This window comes from Phoxinus phoxinus (genome assembly GCF_949152265.1).
Source record: "Phoxinus phoxinus genome assembly, chromosome: 22".
Taxonomy (NCBI): domain Eukaryota; kingdom Metazoa; phylum Chordata; class Actinopteri; order Cypriniformes; family Leuciscidae; genus Phoxinus; species Phoxinus phoxinus.
Window position 1 is genome coordinate 7171016 of NC_136897.1, and position 20053 is coordinate 7191068.

Below are 20053 nucleotides of genomic sequence, written 5' to 3' on the forward strand. Positions count from 1 at the left end.
TGTTTTTCTCTCCATGCGCTCCACTTAATGCTTAATTTTTTTAACATATATATATATATATATTTTTTTTTTTTTGCATTCCTCTCGCATACCCCTAAAATTTAGCAGAATGTACTTTTTGTACTTGTAAAAAATATTTTATAACATCACAGGAAGATTTTATGTAAAGGCAAAAGGTGATTCAAAATTCACAGGACCTTAAGATATACACTTTGGCTTTTACATTAATTTTAACCTAATATTGTTCCATTATATGGACTTTCTTTAAGTCAACCTAACAATATTAGGTTACAATGAATGTAAAAGGCAAAGTGTATATCTTAAGGGCCTGTGAATTTTGAATCACCTTTTGCCTTTACATAAAATCTTCCTGTGATGTTATAAAATATTTTTTACAAGTACAAAAAGTACATTCTGCTAAATTATTAAATGTGTGTTAGAGTGTGTAACTCACCTGAAGCTCAAAGCAAACGAGCATGGCCAGAAATACAAAGCAAAGGCATAATATACAGACAGGAAAGCTGACCAGCCATCTGAACACCCTCCTCCTCCACGGAGGGTAATAAAACTCTTCACAGCCCGTCACCGGACTGCACCGCTTCACACCCTGACCCGAAGAGCAAGAGAGAAAAAATATTTAAAGAGTAGTTAAAAAAAAGATGTGTTTTCAGACACATTACCCTGTCATTACCCTGAACTGAGGTCTGGGCTCCTCCAGGGACTCGGCTGGGGTGTCCAGTGTACCCCACTTATAAGCGAGCTCTGCCCCTCTGCGTTTCCAGCGCTCCAGGAACAACGTGGCCCACACCACATTAAAGAGAGCAAACACCACACAACAGATATCCCTGCTGGTCTGAGAGGATAGTGACAGAAATATAGATCACATGAACAGAATATGATTATCCAATATAAACATTTTAGTCATAGCAACTCTCAAACTAGTTTTAGCCTGTTAATGAATATGGCAATGTTAATTGCCATATTCATATTTTGCTAATCTCATTGGCTGCAGGACCAGCAGAGGCCAGTCAGCTGGTGTCATGCGGTAATGGTGTAATTGCTTACAGATTGCATGTAAAGGACCGTGCCATCAAGCGTTTCATGTCTGAACTAGATATATCATCACACATGTGGATTCCATAATTTACATTTAATTCAGCTTTAATTTATGGGAATATAGCAGATGAGTCACTTTTATGGAATTTGATGGTGTTTAAGTGGTCAAATACCTGATCTGATTCTGTAAGCATCCACAATACAAAGCCAATAACAGCTGGATACAACATGGAAGTGGTGTAGAAACCCAGCCAGGCGAAGTACATGGCAATCTTCGCTCCAAAATAATCACAAATATCATCTAACACAGAAAACAAAGAGGACACATACTTAGACCAATCATTCAAGTATCCAAGTAGGGCTTTAGCAACAAAGTGATAAAATCAATAATAATCAGTATGAAAATAATCAACAATGATTTGCATGCTATGCACAGAAAAAAAACTGTTAATCAGAATTAATCCTGACTAAAATATAAATTTTGCTAAAATATTTGTCGTTAGACATTAAATGTAGGTTTAAAATTGTATGTGTAATACAAATAATTTTATTTTATGAGAGGACAAAGGGACTATTTTAACAACTTAAATGTAATTTGCATGCACAATAAACCATAGTAAAAAAATCTCCTTGTTTTAATAAAAATGTAGGGCTTTTTAATAAAACTAGTCATAAGCATATGGCATTTGGATCCGACGACTCTCCATTGTTTATGAACGTTACACCTACATTGACTACATACACTTTATTTGTTTTGACAGAGAAGACAACATAGGGCAGGATGTGGAATAATATTTTCATAAATGTATTATAATGAATTATGTTTTTAATTAGTTGCCAACGCAGATATGTTCTACATATCTATAGTATACAGAAAGAATAAACAAGTCTTATAAAGTCCTACATTTTTCTTAACAACTTAAATGTAATTTGCATGCACAATAAACCATAGTATAAAAAAAATAATAAAAAAATTATCCTGGTTTTAATAAAAATGTAGGGCTTTTTAATAAAACTAGTCATATATGGCATTTGGATCCGATGACTCTCTGTTTATGAACGTTACACCTACATTCCCTTTATTTGTTTTGACAGAGAAGACAACATATGGCAGGATGTGGAACAACATTTTCATTAATGTATTAAAATGAATTACGTTTTTAATTAGTTGCCATTGCCGTACTATCTAAAGCATCATATTTTTGTTTTAAAAATCAACTTAAAAAATCATGAAGACAATATTACAAAAAGATATAATTTTGAACATGGGAAGTAATCTAAAAAAAAAACGCCATTCCCTGCTAAAAACCATTTTAGGTTTTCTACCAGGTTTTTGGGCACTTTTCAGCTGGTCAGTCTGGGAGATCATCTGACCAACCAGTTAAACACCAGTTGGCTAAGCTTACTTAACAAAACCAGCAAAAGTGTTTTTCTTTTCAGCAGAGTTAGCAACATTACTTCTCAACAAAGCTGACACCAAAAAAAGTGTCAATTTCAATGTTGACTTCAATAACTACTAACCTAGGGGCTGTTTTTCACACACGGCCTGCACCCATGACTTCATCAGCTGTCCCAGAATCCTTTGCTCATGAAGCGGGAAGACTTGATGGATCACACCTCGCGCCCTCAGCTCAGGAACTGGAACATACACACACAGTGCACGCTCACTAACACACACACACAACATGAACAAGTATTCAAAACTTTGGTAAAACTTTTCCTTCTAGAAACCTTCAGCAACATATAAAGTGTCAGCCTGCACATTTAAATTACTTTCAGGTAATCCAGATACTGATACACAAATATGAGTGACTTATACATACATACATACAGGCCACTGGTACAGCTCAGGCACACACTTCTCAGGGCTCTCATGAAGTCTAAATATAAGAACTCACTGATTGGCTGCCCTTCCAGGAAGTGGATGTTGTGAAGGGCCTCCCCATGTTTAGCTCTGAGATTGTCCAGCCAGTATTTGATTATGCTTTGGCGTTCCTGTGAAAAGAATACCCTTCAATCTATAACAATGTCCGCGGGATACAAAAATGTACAACGACTGACTTCAGAATGACTTCATTCTTTAAAAGAATATAATGGGTTAACTCAAACCTAAGCTCTATTGACAATGTCCGTGAAGTTGATAAACAGAAGAAAAACTGATTCGGCTCTCAGTTTATAACCAGAACAAATAGTTTACAGTCATGTGATTACAATGGACGTCTATGAGGCAAGATTTTAACCATTTAAAAAGTAAAAACGTGACACTTATTTTTGTAAAAATAATTAAAATTGAATCTAAATGGCTGTCTGAAATCGCATACTCTCTTGAGTAAGTACTTATTTTGAATAAGTAGTTACACCAGGACCGCTAAAAAGTACGTTCTACGTATGTAGTATGAATGTAATCTGGACAGTCACAAAACACTGCCATTCATAAATCCTCTCCCGTGGCCTCATGGGATAGTAAAGTGTCCATCGTATGCACACTTCAGAATCTCGCCGGAAGTAGTAGGTCATCCGGTTACTTTTCGCCAACTCTTTTATGAGTACTGTGAATTCAGACATACTTCTTTTGTCACATACTGTTTTTCGCCTACTATATAGTAGAGAAGTATGCGATTTCGGATGCAGTCTAAATAGTCATGGTTTGAGGTGGTCCTACTTTTTAAAGGTATAGCGGAGGATCTTTCCTAATTTTAGAAAAGACCCGCCCTCTCCAATTTTTTTTAAAAATGCACATGCGCAACACTCTATTTGCTCCCGAGAGGGAACGCCTACTAGCAGTGATTTTAAATGGATTTCTCCAAATAGCATGACAAACTTTACCTGTCTAGTAGAATCTTCGCGACTGCGGCATCAGTGGGAAGCCCAACCTGTGCTTTTAGCGCACGCCAGCGTGTGAACGGCCTTACGTAAACATATCACCAGAATGATTGACACTTAGGTGGACCAATAGTATAGGCTACCCACCCGGAAAAAGAAAATCCTCCGCTATACCTTTAAGTTTACCAATGATTTACCAACATCATTTCGGCGTGTAGTGTTTGCTCCATGTGAAAACTGTTTACAACATCATGTCTCTGTGTATTCTTGGGCCGTACATCATGATCATCACAGATTTATTGGGATCATCAGATTAGCATGGTCAGAACATGTTGGACATTTTCATTTGTCATTATAATTTTAGTTCAAGTTTTAGTAATTTTCTATTAGTTTTTGTTTTTTAGCATTCTTATTTACTTTTTAATTAATTTTAATTTCAATTTAAGTAATATTAGTACTTCAACTTATTTCAGTTGGTTGTTGTGTAGATTTTCATCTAATATTTATATTTTATTTAAAATTATTTTACATAAATATTAAGTTTATTTGTGCAGTCTCCATTTAGACTTTCATGCATTCTTTTACACATATGCTATGTTTTTACAAAATAAGAGATGAGTGAAAATTATTTTCTGTGGTTATCAATATGTCTCAGATGTTGTTGAAGTTTGGTTTTTGCTTTTAAAAATAAAAGCCACCATTAATCCAAAATACTCCCTTATGGAACATGTTAACTTTGTACTTATAAGAATGTATAATTACACTTTATAAGTAATAACGTGCAATTGATACATTAAAGAGCTACCATATTATTAAAAAATTGTTTTGTTGGTACGAATAAATGTATTTAGGTTTATTCTGATAAACCTGGTGATAATAAATACTATTTTTCACTTGAATAAAACCAGTTATAATTTTTAGTTTCCACTTTTTTTTAAGATGTCAAAAGCCCTCTTCGTCCAGTAACTACAAAAATCCTAAACTTGAATTCTGAATCTTGTATACAGGCAAGTCAAAACTGTAATGCTCAATATTATGAAGGACCTGTGAAGTGAAGAAACAGAGTTCACTCTCAATGTTGTCGTAGATGTAATCTTCCTCACAGGAGAAACTGCGAGACCCGCCACCAAACTCCGGCTTCACAGCTTTCTGCAGTCCCATCTCTTCAGCCCCTCGTAAAAGACTGACCACACAACAACAAAAAATACATCAGCATCAGCCAAACTTAAGAGCCTCTTACCATAAACACTATGAAAGGACCTACAGTCAACCAAAGAAAAAATAACCGTCTTAATGTTCCAAAACAAACTTTCCTTGTACTCTACCGTTCAAAAGTTTGAGGTCAGTATGATTGTTTTTTATTTATTTATAGAAGTTAATACTTTTATTCAGTAAGGATGCAATAAATTGATCACCAGTGAGTTTAAAGACATTTATAATGTACATAAGATTTATATTCCCCCCCAAAATACTGTTCTTTTGAACTTTTTTTATTCAACGTTGATAATAATAATAAATGCTTCTTGATCACCAAATCAGCATATTAGAATGATTTCTGAAGAATCATGATGCTGAAAATCAGCTTTGATCACAGGAATAAAATTACATTTCACAATATATTCAAATAGAAAACAAATTGTGATTTACACAAATATTAAATGTAAATTTTACACAATATTAAGGGTTTTTACTATATTTATGATCAAATAAATGCGGTTCTGTCATGACAACTCTGAAGACTTTTAGCATGGTAATGGATATGACATTGTTAAAGTGTTTGGTCTTGGCAGAATAGATCTGCTACACTGCTGTTGCTGTTGACAGAACTTGCCATTCTTGATAAGAGACTTTTACTGACACCATACTTTTGAACAGTAGTGTATTTTGTAAACGGTTTGATGCAATGTGGTCCCATGAGGCTCTGAACTTCTCAGACGTTCTTTAGAGGCTCATGTCAATACACATCAAAAAAACATTTGCTTGACCCTCATGTCTCAGTACATCACCTGAAGAAACCATTCATAAATATAACAGAAGAAACTAAAAGAAAGATAAAAGCGGTTTCCTTCCCACGCCCTCTCACTTTTCGTATGTGGCCGTGACGAAGAAGGCGTGCATTCTGGTGTGTTTGTGATGTCGGATCTGGATAATGAGTTCTGGGATGCCGAGCCGTATGTGGTTCAGAAGCCAGAGCAGCGTGTGGTCATCTATGGTGTCTGCACGGAGACAAATATAAACACCTCAGTCTCAGTGATGACCAATATACATTATTCATTATGTTCATATACACTGCTGAAAAATACAGCAAAAATCATCCTGAATTTTCATGCTGGTCCAGGTTGGTTTAAACTAGCATGCCTTGCTAGTGTGACCAACATCCATAACAAATGCTTGTGACCATCTATTTTGTTTAAAATACTAGTTCACAAGCCTAAATAATGTAAATGCAGCCAGGAACACACGATAAAACAGCAATTAAATCCTTTCAACTTTAATTCTACTTTGTAACATTCAGATTACAATTGCATCACATTGTATTCAGTGACATGCAGTGGTGCTCTGAAATGAGGAGGCAAAATCCTTTTAAATCAAATGTAAATTTGTGTCTTAGTTACACATAATGTTGGCACATGTTCCTGGTTAAATTAACATTACATCAAAAAAGAGAAACCAAATACAAATCTATTTTGTTTTTTTACATTAACTATGCAATTAATGTTCTATTTATTAAAACCAAGTATAAATCTCATCAAGTTCGTTTTTTAAGCATTTTTTACATTTATTCCAAAGTAATAACTAAAGGCGGTAACAATTTGAACAATATATTTAATTTGTGAACTGATGTTCAGCTGTTCTTTTTAATACGGTAGTCAACTTATTTTCATCAAGCTCAGATCAACACTGGTAACGGACACAAAAATGTGCCTTTAAGTTCACCCCACTAAAACCCCTACATTGTCATCATGTTTTCAGGCCATTTCCAATTTGATTTTGACATGACATAAAGCAGTGATATCTAAGTGGCTGAGTTGTTTACTTACTTTTTAATTAGTCTTCCCATTAACGCCATAATTTTGTTCATTCAGATGATTTGCGAAACACGCACGAAAACAAGAGGCGGGATTTAATGCACAAACCAATCATATCCAATCATAACCGATCGTATCCAATCATAGAGCAATGAAGGCATTGCCTCGTGACTTTCCCCCATTCATTCTCAATTACCCCCCACCAAACCCACCACACGGCTTAACCTTTTGGGGGTCTGTTAAATGTCAATGGGCTCAGGGGAGTCAAGAGAGACGCTGCGTCCCGCTGTAACTTTACCCGCTGGTGACGCTGTTGGACAGTGAACACTGTTACTTTAGAAAAACGAGTGAATTATACACTTTTTAATGTCACATTTTGTAATATTTGCGTTGTTTTATTTTTGTAATATGGATTATTTTCTCATCCAATTTTTTGAGGAGGCACTGCCTCACTTGCCTCCTCGGAGGAAACGACCCGATCCTATTTGCTATATCAATTAAAACTTTTTCAACAAAAAAAAACGTTAAGGAATTAAACTGGAATTTAAAACATATTCTAAATAATCATTTTAGAATTCCCTCATATCTAAATTGTTTTATTCAAAAAATATAATTTAATATGATTGAATCAACCTGATTACATTGGGTTATTGGGTTAAACAAACAAAAGTAATTTTTAAGAATTAGGTACAGTAGAAATAGTACCAACTGCAAATTTTCACTTTCTACAGTGGACAAAAGCAATAAAGATTCTTTTATCTTTTATGTAATAAAGACACTGTTGAGAGCCGCACAGTAGCCTTATTCACTCACGCTTAAAGTTCCTCAAAAATGACAAAAAATTAATGTATTGCTTCAATGAAATCAATGTACTATATTTTAGTTCAATAATGTTTTTTTATTTAATATTTTGCATTTTTAGAGATTTTATAGTACTAAATTATATTTGTGCAGTAGTTATAGTCCATTTATTCACCTTTTGAGTGTAGACCTGAAAATGTCCAACTTAAATTGTCATACATCTTGAATGCTTTTGAGCACAGATTAAAAAGAAAAAAAGTGAAGTTTAAGTTTATATTATGAAAAATGCACAAAATTTTGAGATGAAATAAGTACTTTCTCAAACATGTTTCACTCTAAAACTATGAGAAAATCAAAGTCATACATGTAAAAAAAGTAGTTCCAAATTTGAGGTTGATATCTAAAAAAAATGGCTTTTTTCCACTAGATGAAATTTGTTTCCCATTCATTTTTAATGCTGTCAAAAATGACCTTGAACAATACAAGTGTGAATATTTTTTTCAGGACCATTTAACCTTTTCGAATCATGTCCATGTTTTTGTGTGTGTGTATAGACATAGACATATGTGTCTTCAAATAGAAAGTGCCAAAACCTATACCAAGTTTTGTACAATTCCGATTACCGGTAAGTAAAAATTTATTTAAAATAAAATAAAAACAAAACCGTATGAATTTTGGGTAAAAAAATTACCAGAGCATAAGAGGATTAATCAATAATTTTCTCTCTCTCTAATAAGTGCATTATTTTGCATATCAGTGGCTCAATCCTCATTTATTAGCTCTAAAATTATGTTTTGTAATTAACAATGGATATTACAACACACAAGAGCGTTTAAAAGGACAACAACCTGACAAATGTCTTGAAATTTGAGAAATGTCTGGTGGCAACCATGGTATAAATGAGATAAATGACTTCAATGTCAATTATCCCTTCCATATAACATTTAAACTTAAAACGTTTATAAGGCCACCAAGACTGTGATTTTTGTGTACATGTGGTTTTAGTTTATTTATTTTAGAAATAAGTTTTAGTATGAAAGTTAGCGGTGGATGAATCATGATTTATTTCGTAAAAATGTTTGTATGCAGATTTAACACACAAATTTGTACATGGTTAGTGAAAAAGACAAAGTGTGTGTGCAAACAAAGAAGAAGAAAAGAAAGAAAGGAAGAAAGAAAACATCTGAGGCACCTGGAAACGTCATAAGGACATCACAGTTCTCTGTGGGCACCGTCTTCATCCAGGATTTATGGGACATGATGTGTCTCCCGGCCTGCAGCAGCCGCTTTCCAAATAGCTTATCTGAGGAACATAACACGGAGGAGAAAAGAAAACAAACGTCAGTCACTTCGCTACGTTGCTATGGACAAACAGACTCACTCCAAGCCTTTCATTTTCCCTCTCTCTCACAGTGCCAAGTTTAAATGTCACTCTCACACTCACTCTCCCCTTGAAACATGAGAAGAGGAGACAACCCGAATGCTCCAGTGCTGAAGCCCTGACAGCACAGCGGCCAGTGTCTGAATATGAACAATGACCTCAGAGACCAGAGAGTCTGCTACATGAGCGCTGTAACTGTGAGCTCTTGGTAATCTCTGTGAAGATTTTTTAAATATTAGTTTTGTTTTTTAAATAATTAAGACAGATAAGAAAGATGGATGACTGTATTTAAGCTCAGAGAATGAGAAATTAAGAAATTAAATTAAAATTATTATTTATACTTTCAAAAACAGTACAAAAGTTTCCAGTTTTGAAATATCAAATTCATCAAATTAAGTCAAAACCAGAAAGAACGATTCAAATGCATTGAAAGATAAATAAAGAGGTTCTGGTCAGTCGTGTTGTGTTCTTGGCAGTGACCGCTCTATAAATGTTCAGCTGCTCACAGTGGCTTCATGCTCACTGATGCATGACCTTCAGAAAGTGGGACACAGTCTACATAAATCTAACACAATCTCAGGTCACTATCCAACACATACTAAATAATCTGCTAGAGAAAGAAAAGGTTATCATAAAATATTGCTAACACCAAAGCCTAAATATTTGCACTAGATATCTAACAAAGCTTTTAAAAATATATTGAACACACTAATTCAGTCAGAAACAAGTTAAGCCATTTAGCCAAAGCTGCAATGCGGACTCTGTGTTACAAATATGATAGACCTATCACTTCTGCCACTAAAGATTGCTTTATTAATAATCTTCCTGATCAGTTTCATCATCTCAGCATCCCGGATAGCATAGAAGAACTCGATATTGCGACAGAAACTTTTAACTCTCTCTTTTCCAGCACTTTAGACACAGTTGCTCCTTTCCGCTTAAAGAAGATTAAAGAAAATAGTCAAATGCCGTGGTACAACGAGCACACCCAGGCCCTTAAGAGAGCAGCCAGAAAAATGGAGCGCAACTGGAATAAAAAGAGAGCACAATTGCTTACAGACAGGCATTAAAAGCTGCTAGATCTACTTATTTTTCAACCCTGTTAGAAGAAAATAAACAAAACCCTAGGTATTTATTTGAAACAGTGGCTAAACTAACGAAAAAGAAAGCGTTAAGCCCAGACGTTTCCAACCGGCACAGCAGTAATGACTTTATGAACTTCTTTACTCACAAGATTGATAATATTAGGGAGAAAATTATAACTATGCAACCGTCTAGTATTGCATCAGGCAGTGCGTTGTAGTCTCCCTGACGAAAAATGAGATTAGTTCATTGCTATAGGAAAGGAAGAATGTTCTCGTTAAATCATCTAAATCGACAACATGTATGTTAGACCCTATACCGACTAAGCTACTGAAAGAGATGCTTCCAGAGGTCATAGATCCTCTTCTTAATATCATTCATTCATCTTTGTCATTAGGATATGTACCAAAAACTTTTAAGCTGGCTATGATTAAACCGCTTGTTAAAAAAACCAACGATCTCGAATCTACCTTCCTCACCTAATAACCTAGAGTACTGTCTAACACTTACTGTCTAACGTCGGTTAGGAACCTGGGTGTGCTCTTTCGTCTAGTATCGGTAAAACCGCATTTTTTCATCTTAAAAATATATCTAAATTACGTTGTATGCTTTCAATGAAAAATGCAGAACAATTACTTAATGTGCTCATGACATCAAGGCTAGATTATTGTAATGCTATTATGGGTGGTTGCCCTGCACGCTTAATAAACAAACTACACCTAGTTCAAAACGCAGCAGCTCGAGTTCTTACCAGAACCAGGAAGTATGACCATTTTAGCCCGGGTCTGTCAACGCAGCATTGGCTTCCTATTAAACATTGTATACATTTTAAAATATTGCTGATTACTTACAAAGCACTAAATGGTTTAGCTCCGCAGTACTTGAGCGAGCTCTTAACACATTATAGTCCTTCACGTCTATTGCGATCTCAAAATTCCGGTCAGTTAATAATACCTAGAATATCAAAATCGACTGCTGGCGGTAGATCCTTTTCCTATTTGGCACCAAAACTTTGGAACAATCTCCCAAACATTGTTCGGGATTGGGAAGCAGACACACTCTGTCAGTTCAAATCTAGACTCATTAACAAGACATCACCTGATCCTCAACAACTCGTCTCCATACTGGCGTGATGACTTCGACTTCCAACCAGATGGAAATGGATAAATATTCTAAAAGTTCTGATCCAATCTGACTTGTAATGCTGCCCGAATCATAATCATACACTGTTTGTTCGTTCGCCAGGGGAGAACTGGCCCCCGACTGAGCCTGGGTTCTCCCAAGGTTTTTTTCTCCATTCTGTCACCCGATGTTTTGGTTCCTTGCCACTGTTGCATTGGCTTTGGCTTGCTTGGTTGGAGACATTTAATATTCAACAATATTACTGATCTGCCTTACTTAATGTGGACGATGATGCAATTTTCTCCTAGAAACAAACTTTGTTGTATTATTTTAATGTTATCACTGTGAAGCTGCTTTGATACAATCTGTATTGTAAAAAGCACTATATAAAGGTGACTTGACTTGACTTAAGCCTTAATGAGCGAGTCATTGAATAATTAATTTAATCCGATTTATTTCAAATTAATTAAATATTTTTAAATAGACTGTTTGGTTTAGTAAAATGTTATTATATATATATATATATTACCTGAAACAATATAACAGTATTTTATGATGAATTTCTAGCAACAACAGCTATCCGATTTTAGCATAAATGTAATACACTATACAAACAAAGTCAGAACAGATGGCATTAGTACATTGTCTGAAGTAAGGCAATGTAGTAAAAAGGGTAAGGGGGAAGGTTTTTACAATGCCTAAAACAAGATTGAGCATCTGGATTGCATTTAAACGCTACAGCAGCATTACACATGTTACTATAGACACCTGTGATCTGGCCAATCATCAGTCAGTGCTCACTGGCTCAGTTTCCTACAACTCTCTAAGCTTTATTTTTACCCGGTGTGTAAAGCCTAATGCTGGTGTGATGCCATGCTGTCATAATGCAACCCATCAGTGAGAAATATGATGGCAGATAGCAGAGAGAATGCTTCACAAATAACTTATTATTGAAATCTGTGAACTTCTAAAGGGAGGATACCGCATAAAAACTACACAACCAAAGAAAAATCCTGTCCATTTTTGGATTGTTTTCAAATGCTGCAGTGATTCACCACTGTAAGTGCACTTCTCCTATCAGAGGGGTCATCAAGGCCAGACATTATGGAGTGCTACAAACAATTATTCCAAAATGAAAGGGTGCTGAAAATGAAAGTACTGCAAAACAGCAATGCTTCATACTGACGATGAGCCAAAAAAAATCTGGTAATTACAAAATCATTTGAACAAAGCCATTGAAGAATTTACTGCATGGTCAGGAATTAAGTCAACAATAACTACAAGAGGAAGCAAAATTTTTTGTTAAAAGTACATTCTGCAGTCTGAAATGGCTGAGGTGATGCAGTATATTAAATATCACAATAAGAAAAAAACATATTTTCATATTTTCCGCAAATGAAGCAATTCCTGTGAAGCAGATAGTTATCTACTCAAATGAATGGGGCATTGTGAAGGAAAGGAGAAATTATGAATGACTGAATGGGCTGGAATTTGAATACAAGCTTGCCACTTGATAATAGACTTTTATAACCAGTATCCAATATGTCTGAAAGTCAGGTCTTTAGAATATAAAGAAGAAAATATGAAACAAACAGTTACAATGAAATTAATTTAGTCTTTCATATTTTGAAACATAATATACATAAACATATTTTTGGATTTTTAAATTGCAAAAAGCGGTTCTAATATCAAATTGTTTAACCATTTCACTATATTGTTATTTTTGTAGCATAGTAACATTGTTATTTTAGGGACTATCACTGCATCCGAAATCACATACCGTGTAGTAGGTAGGCTACTACATTTGGTTTGAAACTTACTTCGCAACCGTTAAACAAGTGCGTTCTCGATTAATCGTAAAAGATTGTGATCTCGATTCAAACACCCATGCAATCTTATTCCTAAATGTCAACAATTCAATTCAGCTATGTCTATTAAACCTTTGAAAAGAACAATCACATGTTAACATTCAAATCTACATTCACGCTGCCGCCAACCCAGAGAGAGCAGCTATGAAACAGCTCCACAGTCTTTGCAACCACACAGTAAGTATCATTATTTTTGTCTTAATTCAAATTATCACAGAAGTACTGGGATAAAAGTTTAGGCTATATTTTGGATGTAAACACTGATGTCTATGGTTGCGATCAAAATAGAGTAAGTCACATATTAAACATCTAAAGAATGTATCAATTACACTGTTACACCGGTAGGGCGACAAGTGACTGTTAAAAAATGTATTTGTCATTGAATCATTGATTCAATTTCATCCAGAAACAAGTGAAGTCTTTATGAGCGAGTCATTGAATCATTCACTTAATCTGATTAAAAAATAAAAATAATAATCCAAATGAATGAAATATTTTTTAAATAGACTGTTTTGTTTAGTTGTCTATTCAAAATCGTGGGAGAATTATGATCTGCGTTAAAAAAAACAAAAAAAAACACAAGAAAATAAATTTGATAGAAAATAAATAAATGAATCGAAATATCCAGAATCGTGCAGCTCTCGTATGATGAATGTGTGAATTAGCATGAACAACATACATCATGTTGTCACTGTCACGTGACCTACGACCTATGCTTCGCTGCCATTCACAAATCCTCTCCCGTGGCCTGATAGTAAAGTGTACATCAAATGCACACTTCAGAATCTCGACGGAAGTATTAAGTCATCCAGGACCTTTTCACTTACTGTTTTATGAATACTGTGAATTCATAGGTAGCCTACTACTTGGCTCTCTTACTGTTTTTAACGTTTTAATAATATTTTTTTCTTTCCTTAAGGATTTATACATACTGTATACCATGCAAAAATTTGGTAAGGTGTTGGTAAGAATTTTTTGAATGAAGATTTAAAAAAAAAAATATCTTACTTTCACCAAGGCTGCATTTATTTGATCAAAAGTACAGTAACAAAGTGATATTGTAAAATATTATTAAAATTTTTAAACATTGTTATCAGCGCTGCCTAATATTTTTGTGGCAACCATGATACATTTCCCCCCCCAGAATTCTTTGATGAAGGTCCAAAAGAACAGTATTTATTTGAAATATAATTATTTTGTACACACAGAATTATTAACTGTACTCACAGTTATAGTTGTACAGTTATAGTTGTACAGTCACAGCTGAGAGCGACAACTTCAAATATTTCTGCACTGTATTTCCTAATACTAAACAACACTCAGTTCTTTATGACATAATATTAATAAATCATAGAAAAAAGATGCATTCAGCCTCATATGCGTCACAGTCACCTGTTAGTCATCGTCTTCACTACATGTCCCAGCATCCTCTCCGGCTCACACCTGCACTCACTCCACCATTACCTGCACCTGCCAGCGATCATCATCACTCACCATGTTCAGCTGTTGTCACCTTGTCTTCCTAATTCATCTGTGTATTTAAGTTCCTCATCTGTTCACTGTCAGTTCTTATCTGTTGTAGTTTTGGTACGTGTCTGTTATATTCAATTCCTGTTGTCTCTTCATCCTGTCTGCTTCGACGTGCCTCACGCAGCCTATGCGTGACAATATGATCTCTGTTACACATTTTCTGAAGAATGTTGTATTTGTTTATAAATGTGAGCAGGAACACACTTTCATAGCTATAACAACAGCTGTTATTATGAGATGTTGAAGGAGAGAAACCTCATCTTGAGTCCTGAGAGTCATCTCGAAATGTAAATGTCTGTCATTTGGAACCATTGGAGTTGAAACATGAGATCATTAGCTGTTAAAGACAGCTGTAAACTTAAAGAGTCCTACTGTGAGGAAACAATGAATCTTCAAAACAGTTTTGCTTAGGTTTGCCATACATCTACATAACAAATATAATAAACTGAACCTATGTTTGGTATTCATGAGGTTCAATATAACAACCGTTTTAAGAGATTTGGGTTGACGTCACCTGTTTACAATAGTAACAGATCTCTAATAAATAAAAACAATAAAATGGAAACCAGAACCAGTTCCGTCATCAAATTGCTGGCCTTTCGTTTAGCTTATGAAATACCAACTGAGGCAATGCCATCATGATGTGAGTGCTAATGGTTCAGTTATACAGAGTTCTATCTGCCCAACTACTGATGTCAAAAACTCACTGCATAACACTGAAGAATACAGTCCAGGATACACCAAGAGAAAGTCATTCAATCAACGAACGCCCTATATATTATGCGCAAAATAGTCGTTACACCATATAAATCATCACAAACAAACCTATTCTCAATGGTGAGATATTGCTTTTATACAAAAGTTCAATAAACTAAAAGTAGATATTAGGGGTGTAACAATATATCGTGCCACAATATATCGCAATACAAAAATGCAACAATACGTATCGTGGATAGTGACAATATGTATCGTGGATAGTTCACCCAAAATAGAAATTACTGTATAAGAAAAAAATCATGTTTTCAGAGTTTTAGTGTCAGTACTACATTAAACTACTATATAATGTTGATTATAAATGTATAATAATGCAATGGTCAGCTTCAGAATCATGAATATTTTTATTCTGGTGTCACCATTGTCCTTGAATTACAAGCACCAAGTCCAAACCTGTTCATTTAAACCCACAATGTAATTTCAAAGTTAGCATTTTAATCAACAGTACATTTTTTGTTAACCTTTTATCATATGTCTTGGGAGTATCGCAATAATATCGTATCGTGAGTTCAGTATCGTGATATATATCGAATCGTGAAATGAAGGTATCGTTACACCCCTAGTAGATATTGAGCAACTTACAATTTAGTATTACCAGTTACTTTGCTTGTTTTTGCACTGCCATCAGAATGAAAATTCATATCATATCATATCAGAATGAAAGTCATATCTCAGAGTTGGGTTTTGTTATTATGAAATATCACGCATTCATGAATCATGTCGGAAACGGAACAACCTAAACCAAGAGTTTTCAATCTTTTAGATGCCATAGACCCCCAAATATGATAATTGTGTGATCCTTTTAAACGGCAGCTACATGCTTTCATTTATAAAATACCCCTTATACTGTGAAAAATTAACATTATAAATGTGTAAAATAAATGTGGTACAGTTATATGTATTATTTAGTTATTTAAATCAAATTTATATTATGTTAGTACATTTTCTTATTTATTTCATAAAATATTATTTATTTATTATTTATTTTACAAGTTTTTCTCTGAACCATGCAGCCCCTGAGGGTTCTGAGACCCCCAGTTTAAAAAAAAAACCCTGCCCTAAACAATACAAAATAATTATATTGTGAACAATAAAACCAAATAATTGCATCTAAATTCAAAATGATGAAAAACATTAATTTCCATCACTTATTTATGGTATCACAACTAAATGTTTTTATATACTCAACTTGTCTATCTTCTAGAACTCCAAGTTTCCCACTCATAAATACAACTTGGCTTGGTCACGCATCTATTCAGAACTAGTTATTATTTATTACATGGCTTGGTTGAATTCTAATGTAGAATGCGGTCTGTTATTTCTTGAAAACAGAACGTTGCTAAGGATAACACACTGTTGCCATGAAAAAAAGAGCGTTGCCATGGACACAGTGTTCTTTAGCGGAAGCAATACAATCGTTTTTAAATAATAAACTCCTTTTTAAATCAAAATTTTGTGTCAAATTATTGGTTTATTTGGTAGGTAGCCATGTAATAAGGCCTGATCATCCTGTCGGGTTGTATTCGCTATAACAACCGCCTCACATTATCCCTTATCCAACTCCACTTTAAGGGTGCAAAAGATTAGGATTTGGGATTGATCTCTCCTTATCATTTATACCTCTTATTCACTGTGTCATAATTATGCTCTGGTTTATATGTGAATTTGATGCACTGCTTTTAAAAACTTGCTGCTTAGTTATTTATTATATAGGTTTTACTCTTCAGGTATTGTTTGTTTAAGAAGTTATTTCTACATTTAGTCTATTAAACTATTTTTATTTATTATATTGTAAATTATTGATCTTTTTTATTACGCTGCTGGTCCTGAGTACATGTTTCGTTCTCATGTCTCAACGTACAGAATGAAAATAAAATACCTTGAACAGATCCTATAAGGAAGCAAAAGCAGAATCAACGTTTTTATAGAAAACCCTATGCTTCTGTTCTTGAATGAATCCTTTTGAACAAATTAGTTGAGTGAATGATTTAATGACTCAGTCATACACAAAGACACTTGTCATCACCTACTGGTTTAACAATGTAACCTGCAGAAAAGGCTACTGAACAAATGAACAGATGACTGAAAGAATGACAACAAGCAAAGTTCCAAAAGAAGCCAAAGCATCAAGCTTCGCATGTAAGAAAAAAGACTCATCCACTCCAGGTGTTCGATTTCTTCCCTAGTGAGAGAAACCTGCTGAACACACTTTCAGGCAAAATAACAGAACTTTGCGGCCATTCATGAGAGAAAACACTAGGACTGGGACGATGCATCAACATCAATATAAAAATATGTCATGAACAGAATGAACATGAACTGTGTTATGAACAGACAGTTCTCTGCCCTGTCTTATAATGTGAGAGCCACACTGAACTGGATAATGTTAATAAATCCCATGTTAATCATGAGAAGTTTAATTTACTCAGAGACAAATAAATTAGTTGGGTTCATAACAATGAATGAATCCACCGGAGCTTCAGTGGGTGCGAGCTGCTCAAACATTCTACACTTGGTTATGATTAAGAAGCATTTAAGCCATTTTTAGTTATTTAAAATATCTGATGGGTGACATCAGACCTTGATTGGACTAATAGACTAATGCAGTGTCAAATATTGCTCTACAATGTTGGGCTGAATTTATGGTGGACAGGCATGTTCACACTGAGGACGGTAATAAATAAAAAGATATAGTTCTAAAATTCATTCTAAATATCCACATCACAACTAGAGACAAACAGTGATAATAAAAGTGATAATAAAAGTCCCAATGCTGTAGGACAAAATATCAGCACTCTTGGAAATGCGTTCATGCAATCAGATTCGAACTAACTGTTGTATAATGGTTCACAACAAGAAGGCCGCCCAGTCCAAGCATAAACAAACCCAAAAGCAGCAACAATGTTGAAAAACAGAAAATTGTTTCAGCCATAAAAGCGCCTCGGACCGCCTGAACCTGCCCAAAGGCCCGTAAAAAATTGACTAATCGAGCGCAAAAAAGTAGCGCATGGCCCACATTATGAAGACTAAAGCTCGAGTCTCGCATTTGAAGTGATGCTGCCGCATGACCTTCTATAGGCCACACGTACATCAGCAGGGACAGTTGTATACATCGGGGAAGCATAATAGACATAAGGGGCAGACAGCATAACAAAGCGCCGCATTGTTCATTCTTCCTGAAGGATATGCCGTCTGTCCCTTATGCCAACCTCACATCCACCTGTCCCGTCCATATTCGCCCTCTCCGGACCCTACACACTCACCCAAAACGCCCGCTGATGTGTGCTGAGAGGCAGCGCTGTGCTGCTGCTGCTCTGGCCGCTCCGCGTCCCCCTGCCCCCGGTGTCTGTGCCGCGAGCTCTCGCTGTCGCTGCTGCTGATGTTGATGTTGCTCGCCGAAGATGCAGCAGCGGTCGCCGTCGCGTCGGGCATCATGCTGCTGCTGTTTCAGCGGGGAATGATGTAGAAATGGGGCGCAGTGTTTGTGGATACACACTGGCTGGGTTAAATGAAGGTGAGGGTGAAGTGAAGGTTGTTGTGAGTCATCCTGTTTGCAGCGGGATGCGAGGAGAGACTGACTGCGGCGTGAGGAGGAGTAGGCTACTATGGTGGAGGAGAGGAGGGACAAAGAACAAGGGAAGATATACACCTCCTCTCTCCGTCTGTCTATGCTTTCATACACTCTCAGATTCAGAGTAGCCTACTCACACACGGCCACCTTCTCGAGACATGCATTAGCTGGCTGACCTCAGCATGAGTGTATTGATGTATTGATGACTTGATGTATCAGCATTTAATATGGAAAAACTCTATCATTCTTTTATCAATTGTCTGACTTGTATGATATGAATAGCTATAGAACAATATTTACCTTCATTTTTGCCAGACTGTAACTGTAAATTGTTTTTTTGAAATTGTAAATAAAACAACTGAAGTAGGCTACATCAGCCTACTAGAAAATACTATTTCAGTCTTTCTAACTTCACATTTAATTCAACCGGTTACTTGTCGTTTCTTTGTTATTGTGAAATTTACTAGCAATTTCTGATTGAAAAATAGTGTTTACAACTGAAACGTTATTAGTTATTAAGTAAGTGAGAACAAATCATAATATAATTTTTTTAAACTTAAATGCGGTAAATTGTGAAAATGAACACCATGTTTTTTTTTTAGTTTATATGAATGTTTATGGGAACATAGGCCTACATGTAGCCTAATTCGCTTTTAAATAGTCCAATTTAATATTATAGTTTCTCAGTTAATATTATCTAAGAAAATGCTTTATAAAATAATAGCAAATGCTTTAAAAAATATATTTTAGCATGTCACACCACAGAGCATGTCAACCTGCTAATGTATTTAAGTAATTTACAGTAAAATTGCTCTTAATTACATCCTTGCTTATAATAACTTAATTCTTGCATGCATGTTCAACAATGATTAAAATAGTTTTCCCCTCTGTATTTCTGTGGGAGTAAAATGAGACAGCCTGTCCGAAAGGATGAAGCAGGGTATTATTTATTAATTAATGCAAAAAATATCTTCCCAGCTGAATATTTCAGTATGTGATCTATTTTACCTCTCTC

The 20053-nt window shown here is 35.2% G+C and overlaps 1 protein-coding gene across 3 annotated transcripts in view; it reads right to left on the reverse strand.

Moving 5' to 3' along the window:
* The window catches only part of ano8b (anoctamin 8b), a 28856-nt gene extending 9712 nt beyond the window's left edge, over positions 1-19144 (reverse strand). The window contains exons 1-9 of one of the 3 annotated variants that reach the window (XM_079597721.1): positions 18731-19144; positions 8902-9012; positions 5963-6095; positions 4924-5062; positions 2955-3051; positions 2578-2694; positions 1230-1357; positions 692-853; positions 455-607 (exon numbers count right to left, since the gene is read on the reverse strand). In XM_079597721.1, the coding sequence (XP_079453847.1) occupies positions 455-607; positions 692-853; positions 1230-1357; positions 2578-2694; positions 2955-3051; positions 4924-5062; positions 5963-6095; positions 8902-9012; positions 18731-18902 (1212 nt within the window). In that variant the 5' untranslated portion in view covers positions 18903-19144. Of the gene's footprint in view, positions 1-454; positions 608-691; positions 854-1229; positions 1358-2577; positions 2695-2954; positions 3052-4923; positions 5063-5962; positions 6096-8901; positions 9013-11271; positions 11375-14657; positions 14736-18730 lie in introns of those variants that run through there. The other 2 variants (XM_079597722.1, XM_079597723.1) reach the window with 2 other exon arrangements.
* Positions 19145-20053: the final 909 nt, after the last annotated feature.